The 11,704-nt window shown below is 38.9% G+C and overlaps 1 protein-coding gene across 1 annotated transcript; it reads right to left on the bottom strand.

Moving 5' to 3' along the window:
• Positions 1-21: 21 nt before the first annotated feature.
• Positions 22-7,800, bottom strand: LOC110956123 (ATP-dependent RNA helicase DDX19B). Its single transcript, XM_022201429.2, has 12 exons — positions 7,574-7,800; positions 7,120-7,159; positions 6,940-7,029; positions 6,696-6,831; positions 6,196-6,288; positions 5,877-5,979; positions 5,531-5,645; positions 5,248-5,425; positions 4,070-4,307; positions 3,563-3,725; positions 2,458-2,649; positions 22-2,264 (listed from the first exon to the last, which is right to left on the bottom strand). Exons 1-12 carry the CDS (start codon positions 7,628-7,630, stop codon positions 2,203-2,205), a joined length of 1,467 nt encoding a protein of 488 aa, XP_022057121.1. The 5' UTR covers positions 7,631-7,800; the 3' UTR covers positions 22-2,202.
• Between the last annotated feature and the right edge of the window lie 3,904 nt (positions 7,801-11,704).

Raw genomic sequence — 11,704 nt, 5'->3', positions numbered from 1 at the left:
GCATGAGGCTCCATACAGATGAACATCTACATGTTCCTTTAATTCAACATATTAAGAATACATAACTGTGTCCATGAACGCAGCTCAGCTACAGAAGAACCACACACCTTGAACCTATCATTGTCTACACATGACCTTCAGGTTACAACTTGCTTTAAGCCTGGTTAGGCGATGTATACATTTGTGAACTGGGTTTTGTAGGTTGTCGGTATTATCAAACAAGGTATACAACATGTGGGGAAGAATGTTAAGTTCCATAGCCAAAACTGCTTTGTGTCCATGGCTCTCATACAGTGGCATTACAATATGGATCAACAAAGTGCACACACACTCTCACTGATAATGTATACATCCGAATGTCCAAAAAAAACTGCATACATTGCTTGTTTACCCAAAAAGTCTTCATAGACCATGTGGATTTTCAACACACTGTCACTTGCTTCTAATTTGGCTGCATCTGTTCACTGAGTTTAATTATTTTCAGCAAGTTTGTCCATAAATAGTCCATTAAAACCGGACAACCACCGGCAGTCTTCTCTGTGCCGCTGGGAGCCAGATGAGGTTTGTAGAAGGTTCAGGCTGACCAATCCCTGGTCTTAAAGTTCCAGCGCATTGATCAAATACACCAGACATCACACATTTTCTTGATTTTGTACAGTCACCCAACTGATGCGAGGTTAAGCTGATTTAGGCTCACCGTATTCGAAGTGCTGCGTCTGTCAAAATTGAACCTCACGAGGAATGTTTTTTGCACTTCTTAGAAGTGACAAACTCAATAATTCAGTAACACTATTTCTTTAACATAAAATTTTAAATATGTACACAAGTACATGTTTTCTATCCACGCGACCATGTTGGAGCAACACAGTGAGTCTGATTAGCATAGGTCCTCTGATCCTCAAGTCAATTCAGCATTTGGTTTCAAGAAGAGAATTCACACATCCTAAAGACGCCCATAATTAATATATAATCAAAATTTCAAGTGTTAGTCAGAACATTAAGCCCAATGTCTTAAAATATTAACAAAATCATATGTATATATAATGCACTTGAGGAAGGCATTGCGTTTAGTTTTTTTTTTTTAACTCACAATCCTTAATAACAGCACAGTCTGGGTGAAGAATGTAGCTGAGCTATAGTCCAACTGGAGACCCTGATTGAAAAGATTGTGTGGGACAATGAGACACAAAGGAAACAGATCACATCAGACCTTAATGGTTTTACATTTGGAACCAAAATGAGATTTTATGAGAAAGATGAAAGAAAAAAAAAGAAGACTAATGATTAATGCTCGGCAGCAGCGCCACGTCTGTCCTGATAATGGCCATTTTGGTGTTTTAAAATGATATAAATAGCATGCGAGTGAGATGTGTGGTTGGCTCATGATTAATTACTGGCTAAACACAAACATCTAAATGTCCATGACTTGGAGTTAGTAGTGTGTTATTACTCTAGGCAGCCTGTTTTGGCATTTGACTACACACCCTGATGCTAAAGCTGAGGTTATTTCAGGATTAATTTGTGTCACGAGAATACAGGTTGATAGTATTTGATAATAGCTATCACAGGTTGATAAGTTTGCATAGACCCTTGAAACCCCAACCATCACCATCAAAATTACACATCTTAATGATTAAACTACCACTCAGAGCAGCATACCCAATTTCACCCTTTGTACCGGTTTTGGTAGTTATAACAAAGCACAATAAAAAGCTGTAATAGTTCACATGATACGGTTACATTCAGTTATACTTGGTTACTTGTAATATTAAAAACTTTGTGGCACATAGAATGCTTATTTTTCTATTAGGTTTTTTTGTGAATCTCTTTATAGAATTGTATCATGCCACCACTACAGCAAACACTAAAAAGTGTTGTTTAAAATCTATGTGTGTTTAATAAAAAGGTCAACTATGCCTGCTTTTACAGCATCACAATACACAGCAATAAACGCATAGACTTTATTCAAAGAAGTACAAAGAGTGAAATGGGGTATGTTCCAGAGACTTACAAAATATTTGTCTGAGAGGAGACATATCCACATGTAAACATATGCTGTGTTTGTGGTTCTGCTCATTTCTCCAACAGCTAAAAAAAAAAAAAGATAAAAGCATAAAACACTGTAGGAGCATACAGTCCTTGGAGAGCGAAGAGGGGATGGGTAGTTGGGCCGGCGTCCTTCATGCGTTCACGCCGTTTTCTTTAGCTGGCAATTTTCTCAATTTCATCCAGATCGTCTGTGTCTAGTTTTTCAATTTTTTTATCTGTAGGAGGAGAGATCATAGATTATAGGGGGTGTCATTTAGGGAGACGGCATTTGGCTGATGACTGTAAGCCACCATCTCCCTAAAGGTTTTAACCAGATCAACACTTGACCAAAAATAGATGGAATAAATGCTGCCTTTAAACTTGATCTGATGGGAGTAGAAACACGTGTGATTCTTTCGTCAGACTTACTGAAATGCTCCTGGATCCTGTTGAGGATGTTCATGCTCATCTTGCTGTCCACCATGTTGATGGCCAATCCCCTTTTCCCAAATCGACCCGTGCGTCCAATCCTGTGCAGGTAGGTCTCGTTGTCGGGGTTTCCATCCTTGTCGACCGGCAAGTCAAAGTTGATCACCACAGAAACCTGCTCGACATCAATACCTGAATGTAAAGCAAGCAGTGAAAAAGATTAAATATTACAAGGAAACACACATCATACAGTGGTTTGAATTTCACACGCTTCATCAGAGCTTCAATTCCGTCTTAAAAATGCTGACACTGAATGACAGGATATTACAAGTAGGCATGTATATCCCAGCTGTCGCTGTTGTGCCAGGTCTGCAGGTGTGTATGTAGGACAATTATATTATTCTTCCATTTTCCAGTAAATTTTCAAAATGAACCTCAAACAGGGCAGTTTACAATTAATGCCAACAGCGTTGTTTCAGCTCTACATGCCTGTATTTATATGTAATAATAATTTACATGCCAATGAACCAAGCAGAAACTCTTTTTACATATATATCAGACAAAAAACGGCTACAATACCTACAAAGACCTAATATGAATGTAAATTCTCCCTCAAATACAGTAGGCTGGAGTAGAGGTAAAGCAATAAACTCATACCGCTCTTTTAATAATTTGACTGCATTGTACGAGAGACTGAATATCGGATCCAATATTCAGCATCTTTCCGATTATCAGTAATATTATATTTCAGTTTGATAGTATTATTCTAAATTTTAACACTGGAATTTTCATTTTTCCTACAAACATATACTGGTTGCAAATATCACTTGCTGGAAGACTTGTCCTGGATTAATACTTGATGATATCACTAACAGTACTGACAAAAACTATATCAGTCGCTGTACTTGTGTACATCCATAAGATCTATGTTTTTTTTAAAGTTTCTCTTTCTGATCCACATATACAGAAGTTGCCCCACATTTGTAAAGTTATCATTCTCGAGTGCAAAGCTGTGAATAAATATGAAGAGAATGCATTTTCTGTATGCGATCGGTTATTAAAGGTCACATGATGCCAACTCATTTTGTCACTAGTCATTCATTACCTCGAGCGCACACATTTGTGGTGACCAGGACCTTCTCTTTTCCGTCTCTGAAGCGTTCAATGACAGCAGCCCTCTGCTCCACCTGCATTTCCCCACTGAGCAGTGCTACCTGGTGGCCTTCTCTGGACAGCTCTCCTGCCAGCCAGCCTGCAGTTTTCCTTGTCTGGATCACACAGAAGGAAAGGTGTGCTGTAGCTACTTCACCAGAATGCTAGGTGCTTGTGTAACAATTTATCATAAATGAAAAGATAACTTGGAAACAATCGTCTATTTACAGGAAGAGTCACAAGATAATTGCACCTTGGCAGAAGCTTGTAGGTGCTATGACGCAGTAACTATTCCAGTAAGTTAACTAGTATTGCCAAGTTGTTCTTTCACTTCTGGATTAGAGGGAAACAGCTCAGCAACAAATACTGTAGAACAGCAAGTTCTGATGAAAGGAATTGTCGGGTCAATATGAGAGGCATCGTTTTGAATACAGATCTTTTGTGAACTGAATGAACTCACATGGCAGAAGATCATGGCCTGGGCGATGGTGATGGCTCCGTAGATGTTACAGAGAGCTTGGAACTTCTCCTCCTTGCAGTTGCACAGCACATAGTACTGTTTGATGGTATCGAGCGTCTCCTCTTCTCTCTTCAACTTGATGATGTTGGGATCTGGCACAATGCGCTGAGCGAAGTGCCACACCGAGTCTTCAAATGTGGCTGAGAACAGCAACATCTGGCAGTTTTTAGGAAGCATCCTGGGCAGCAGAGAGGTCAGGGCAGCAAGGTTAGCAAGCTTAAAAATGTATTAATCTAGACAAAGGTGTCAAATATGAAGCTGCGCACCAGTTAACACTTTTACAAGAACTTATATAGGAGTCAAAATCTGCTAAGGAGTAATAAATGTGTAACAAATCATCTAGAAATTCAAATTCTTTTATTGATTAATCAAAGGACATTTTATTACTCTTTGATGATTGCCTTAACAATAGAAACATATGAAAAGATAGTAAACTAGGCACGTTTTTGACAAATGGCCTATCAACGTGGACCCATACATCTAGCAGATACCACCACGTCTTATGTACGTTAATTTTTGACAGACAGCGATCTTGTTATCATATGATCGATATATTTTGATCACAGACGGGCTGTTAGCCACAAATGATTTATTTTTCAGTCGGAAATATTTCAGTGGGTTGATTGATTGCAGAGAATGTTTCGTTGTACTGTTTTTTGTCGAGATATCCGGACTGACAGCCGACTTGATTTTTTGACGGACGCAGTAACACGCATAAGGGCTGTAATTTCCTTTCCTTTTTTATTAAATAAATATGCTCTTGAATCTAGTTAGACTTGTTTTTAGTAGGTCAATATCTATGTTTTTCAGAATAAAGTTTGTTTTGTGGCAAATATAAATTGTAAAGCAGCAGGTGAACTCCAAATGTTGGCTCATCGGAATTGTTACACTCAGCACCATCGTTATTCATCGATTATGAAAATAAAACCTTATTTTTCTCGAGAAATCATTAGAACTGACACATGGAATTGTTTCTATTATAACTTTATTATTTTGTCTAAACAATTTTAAGGCCCATTTTCTGAAAAATAGTCTTAAGAAATGACTTTTTGAAATACTAAATCTAATTTTACCCATTAGCAGATAGTGACTTATATATATATATTTTTTAGACTAACCTCTGGATACGGATACTCTGGTCCTGGTGACCCTGTGTGGCGATCATGACGTCGGCCTCATCCAGCACGAACACTTTCACCTTCTTGGGGTCTATGAACTTGAATTTACCACACCAGTCCAGCATGGTACCAGGTGTCCCAATAACTATCTGTTCCTGTAGTTTCATACCCCGCTGCACTGGAACACACACAAGGAATGAGGTGAACACAAAAGGCTATCAATAGGAACAATTCAATCTACGACAGTACAGATGTTGCACAGTAGAAAGCAGAGAAATCTTACATTTATTTCCTCTAATGGCGTAGACTAGTTGGACCTCTGGATAATGTTTACCCATCTGCTCGATCACCTTACCAGTCTGAAGTGCCAGTTCATAGGTGGGGGAAACACACAGGCACTGATAGAGAAGGGAAAAGAGAGAAAACCGAATTTAGGAAAACATCAATGCTATCGCCTGTCAGCTTAAGTTGTCAGCATCAAACAATTAGAGTGAGACACAAAAGGACACATGAAGAGGATGTGAGAGGAGTGTTTAGGATTTTGTCTAAAGCAAGTGACATTTATCAATTCAGAAACTGTCAATGCAATGTACAGAATAGAAAGATTACTGAGAAAAGTGAACGCCAACCTGGGGATATTTGTTGTTAGGGTCTACGTGGCTGAGCATGGCGAGGACAAAGGCAGCTGTTTTTCCTGTTCCTGACTGCGACTGAGCGATCAGATTCTGTGGACTAGAGGAAAAAGGAGATTAGTTTGTAGGTACAGGCAGTGAAAAAGTGTTTGGTACTACAGACAGGTTTCCCACTACAGACAGGAGGGAAATGAATTAATTTTAATTATTAAGTTATTCAGTAACTTCTTGGTGTGAGGAATTTCAGTGAGTCTAGAAACACAACAGTTTGCTAGAAGTCTCCACACGATGTACAGAAAGTGTAAAGTACACTCACGGTTCAGCCAGCATCATAGGTAAGGCAGTTTCCTGGATTTTGGATGGCCGGTTGAAACCCATACCGTACACTCCCTGAAGCAGTTGTGGTTTGCTGCAAGAGGGAGGAAAAGGGTAAATGTCACGTCTTGGGCAAAGTTTTTTTTTTTTTTTAACAGATTTTCTAAGACCACCTGCTCACTTTTTTGTAAACTTATTTTGGTGTCTGTGTGCACACTTCATAAATGACTTATTACAGTGCAATAGGTAATAATTACACGGACTAACAGAAAGCACCTGTATTTTGCACAAGCAAGAATGTGCACAGGAAAATCTAAAACAGTGTGTTGACCACTTTTTGTTCCCCTTTAACAGAGCCAAATGAATGGACAGCGAAGACATGTGCACTGAATTTGACAAAAATATCAGACTAGAACTGCATACTCCACAATTAATGGTGTGACGCATGATTCCCATTTTACTGTGTGGTAACAGGAAAAATAGAAAAATAGATTCTCTCACAGTCGCAATTCTTCAAATGACTTGACAGAGTAGAGTGGGGAGTTTGGATCCTTCTGAAGAACTTCCACTTGATTTGTATTATTGACAAGATTACTCCGGATCAACTTGTTTAACAGTGACTGCGCCGCTTTGTCCTCTGAAACAACAAGTGATATGGCAAAGCATCTTATGAGCCTCTTAGAATGTCGATATATTACAGGTTAATGAATATTTTCTTAAAGGATGTAAACAATAAATTGCTCACCTTTGTCATCGTCATCTGTAGACTTGCTGCCTTCTCCACCTTCTGACTTTGCAGCTCCACTGCTGGAGTCTGTTGCGTTTGCAGCCGTGCCTGCAATAAATAATAGGAATATAAGCTATTTTGCGCTTACTGATTTCTGAATATTGCATCCTAACCACCATTTCAGCTGCATGCACTCACCATTTTCCTCTGGTTTATCTTTTATTTGAAGGCTGCCGATCTGTAAGTGACAACATGAGAACATTTTATTATTTGTCTTAGAGGGACTAAAGCCGGGCTCGGTCGTGGCTATTTCTTGGTCAGTGCAGCTACTCTGGAGCCTCTTGCATCATTTACCTGCTAGCCTGCTAAGCGCTAAAGCTAGTAGATCAGTGAGCACGCAGCAATTCAGCTCCTGCTAACTAAAACTTAGCTCTGACGCCAAGCCGGTAGTTTCGATTTACAAGCTAACGAAACTGAACGGCCACAGGAGCCTGTTTAACCACTGACAGCGCCCTCGCCGAACACTTCAAACAGTCGAAATTGAAAATGGACACATAATTTTCATTTACACTGTGGCACAGCAGGCCAAAGCATCCTCTAAATATGCTAACAACAGGTTAGGTTAGCTCGTGTTGCGTAAGTTCACGCTCACCGATTCCGCCGCTGCTTCCTGCTCGTCCACTGCCTGCGCCCAGGAGTCCGTAGCCATTGTGGGTCAGTTTCTTCTGTAATTAATATACTCGTGATAAGTCAACTAAAAATAATAGCTCGGACTGTAGGGTCAATAATCTGAAAGTAACTGTTTTCCACAATGGCGTGCCGAACCCGATTCTGGACAACTGTGCAACCATTTACGTGGCCCGGGAGAGTACAAGTGCCGGAAAATAATAGTTCCCAGCTCTAGGAGGTTCCTACCCAGAAAACAGAAAGTCTCAAGAATGACTGGCTCTTGGATGTAAAAATAAATAAATAATAAATAAATAAATAAATGTGTGCCATTTCAGAAACTTATCTTGGTCCATTTTGGTAAATATTAACAGACTGTAAGTAAAACCTGTAGAAACACTGTACTGCAGAGCCTGTGGAGGGAGCCAAACTGCTCTGTAAAGACTCACGACTAATAAATAACGTATTTGCCTGACTGTGGAATAGAAAAATCTGAACACGCGCACTCACGCACGCACGCACGCACGCACGCACTCACGCACGCACGCACGCACGCACGCACGCACACACACACACGCACACACACACACACACACACACACACACACTGTCAACAAATATGCTGCAGCTCTTTTTATTTATAAGCCAAGCAAGAGCAAGTGGCTGGTCAGTCCACCTGCTCTTCAACGTTACTTTAGAAGGTCTCTGGTTATTCAAAGCACCATCGCCAGCTGAAGCACCTTTTTATATAGGGGATTGTTCTTCACATACTTTATGTAATTGTGTAAAGTCCTACATGTTATTCATTCTTATTAGACTTACATGGTTTGGTGGGAGAATGGAAGTGAGCCAAAAATGCTGCGAAATCTTACATTTGAAGAAATAGTTATTTTTATTATAGTATCTATGAGAACTAATTTTCTGTTTCAGTTGGCACTTTTATTTTTCTTAATATGGATACAGTTAGTATTACTAACCAGGTGTCACAGAAAATAGACTCTCAACCATCTGGGCTCCGGTTCCCTTTATAGAAATCAGCTTATTGAAATTGCTTTCCTACATCTCAGCATATTTTATTTTGCATTTATTTGGTAATATACATCAGTGATACACTGGATAAATTATTTAAAACTGGAAGGTTCTTTCAGGATGTTCCACCATTTTTTTTCTAACCTGCTCTTCGGGACAATATCTGAATCTAATAACTGTAATATTTCAGTCGACATTGTGCTTTTATCTCGAATGTTCCTTAATCAGTTAGAATATAATCAAACCAACACAAGTTATATATAATGTTGCTAACTGGGAGATTTGGTGTTGGCTGCCTCACTCCCCCTAGAGGTTTACCCAGAGCACTGGAAGACCGCCACAGCACTTAGATGTGCTGAGATAAATTGATTGGATCCCTTAAAGTGAGACTGATGTTTAGTTTTACCACATTTTCAGTTCAGTACTGTAACCATGAAATACACATTTATATCAGGGAACCTTCTGTGAATTGGTAATGCAGTGTATGTTTCAGAAAAAGAAGACTTTGGCTTCAAAGTTCTCATCCAAGTAACTCATTTATTTTAAAAATGAAAATACCATTCCTCTCCTCTGATCTGGTCTCCATGGATCAAACTGAGTTGGGGTCATTATCGACAGCCTCATCAGAATAATGAGGGAGGAAATTCTAGATAGATAGATAGATAGATAGATAGATACTGCAGGAGTGTGAATGAAGTGCTGTGATGCAACCACTGAATCATCATCATTAAAGAGTAACAAGCAGTCGTGAGTGAGAGAAGCTGGATTCCAGGATACCACAAATTCCATTTGAAAGTGTAAATCATTGCAGTTTTTAAACAGCATGCTCAACCAGTTTGACATTTGATGAAACAACAAATCTGGGTGTTTATACATAGAACGACCAAAACTAGATTTCCCCCAAAAACATTTAAATGGAACTGACCCATTAACAAATCTGTTTTTTAGTTTTGTTTTTTTGTTTGTTTTTAATTCTTGGACTCTGAAGACTTTTAATTTATTTGTAAATGGATGAAAGTTTTTAAGATTTGGTTTAGTTTAAGGATCATGGGTGGTAAATGGCTGCTTAAAGTTAAATTGAGGCTTCAGGCTATTATTTACTGTCTTGCGGGGAGTTAGATAAAGTGAGACGACTGATAACATTTTAATGTCAAGCTCCTCTAGTAGCCAACCATCTCAGTTTTACTTAAAAACCAGAGATCAATTAGACAGGCAGTGTCCAAAAAATTTATCATCAGGGGCTATGTACAAGACTTTTCCTTAATCTGACTCTCTGCCCATTGCCATAAAAATGGTTTGCCCCGGCATTTTGTTCCTACTCTTTGGTTTTCATTAGGATTAAACTAACTTGATATAGTGTGTTAGTGAAGTTTTAATTGTTTTGTACAAAGCTAGAATAGCTGGTTCTCTATTTTCATTGTTTTTTTCTAGATTAAATGAATATTCTGCAGTTTTTATAGGTTATAGGCTAAAAAAGCTTGCCATATTTTTGACATCTCTAAAGGAAGTTCTCCTTAGGCTATTGCCTTCTGTTAATTCCAGTGTGATGGTCTGAGTTTTAGCTTTACATTCCACAGTTAAAAAGTTCACCAGGATTTGTCATTAGTTTCTAAAATCTTCTTCAGTAATCCAGCGGCACAGACTTGAACAGAAACTGTGGATTTATTTTTAAAAATTCCAACAATAATTTAGATTTTCACAGCATGTTGAACAATCTGCCGGTGTGGTGAAAATAGCAAACTTGTTTAAGCTATTTTCTAAATAAGAATTTTATTTTTCCAGTGCATTTTTCTAGTATAGCCAAGTCTGCTTTTAATTAATGTATTTCTGTTTTTTATTGTTATAAAATGTTAACCTTATTCTGGTAGATAGAATAGACATGGCAGGAAATGAAACAAGAAAAAGACATGGTTGGTGTTGTAACTTGCTGTCAGTTATAGCTTCATAGTAGATAATAAGCGTAAGATCAGTCGTGTAATTTAACTCAAACTTTCCCTATTTTTAAGTGCTCAAGACAGCACTGCTAATTCTACATTTGGTTGAGTTAGATGCAATTTTCAATTATATCCTTTGTTGCACAATTAAGCACTGCAGCACAGTTATCCCAGTTTGGCGCTTTAGTGGAAACTAGGCTATCAACCAGAGTTGGCCTCCACTAAGGACCGTGCAGGAGCACTCGGGGTCACCTCTGGAGTAGGACTGCTGTGGCTGGCTGCTACTTAATTGAATTCAGAATTGATTTCACAAATTTTTCCTGCTCCATTGTGACCGAAAGATAGATAGATGATGACAGTGGCTTTGGACTGTGCTGCAGGAGATTACATTGATCTCTGTTCTGTTGTCATGCAACGCCTGCCCCGTGTGTGCGTCTGTTCAAGTTTGTCTGCGTACATGTGCGTGTGTTCATGCGTTAGTGGGTGTGTGCCAGCGTGTTGGAGGGGATGCAGCCAGCCTCTTAGATCGCCAGTTTGGAGACAAATTTGTCAAAGGCTTGAAAGAGCAGAGTTTATTGTTGCCTCCAATCAGCTGCCTCGCCGTAGGTAACCATGGCAACTGAAAGAGTAAAAGTAAGGTTTGAGGTCTCCAGAGAATTTGGAAGAGACACAGAGAAGGACTTTGTATTGCCACATAAGGACTCATTTCAAGCGCTGAATATGACAGAAAGGATATCAAAGTAGAGTGGTCACAGGGTGAACAATCTGAAGAAAAACGAACACGCACGCCCACGAATACATAATGTTAGATCACTTAAACACTCCTCCATGCTTATACATTTACAGGCTGTCAGTGTTTGTGTAGGCAGCTTATATACGCACTTACATTCTCCATAAATTTAGACAGGAACACTTCAGCAGGACACTCACACTCACTCACACCTTGAACTTGTGTCCTCAGGTAAAAGGATGATCAGTCTTCAGTAAAAATTTGAAACACGATGCAATAAATAGTAAAAAAAAAAAACACTGTTAAATGAGAATTTAAGGAGAAAAAGAAGGTAGAGGAGATAAAACAAGCATTCATGAGAGACATTTAAACTCTATAGTCATTTTTAGTACTTCTCTTTCAAGCTATCAAATAAAGAAAATGA

The sequence above is a fragment of the Acanthochromis polyacanthus genome, chromosome 5, assembly GCF_021347895.1.
Source record: "Acanthochromis polyacanthus isolate Apoly-LR-REF ecotype Palm Island chromosome 5, KAUST_Apoly_ChrSc, whole genome shotgun sequence".
NCBI classification, from domain to species: Eukaryota; Metazoa; Chordata; class Actinopteri; family Pomacentridae; genus Acanthochromis; species Acanthochromis polyacanthus.
Note: the sequence above shows the minus strand (reverse complement) of the source record. Positions and strands in the feature narration are given on the sequence as shown.

Coding starts and splice junctions, on each gene's coding strand:
- LOC110956123 (XM_022201429.2), bottom strand. CDS start 7,630: ATGGCTACGGACTCCTGGGCGCAGGCAGTGGACGAGCAGGAAGCAGCG. Junction 4,308..5,247: donor CAGAGTATCCGTATCCAGAG/GTTAGTCTAAAA, acceptor TCTGCTGCCCAG/GATGCTTCCTAAAAACTGCC. Junction 3,726..4,069: donor AGGCCATGATCTTCTGCCAT/GTGAGTTCATTC, acceptor TGTGTGATCCAG/ACAAGGAAAACTGCAGGCTG.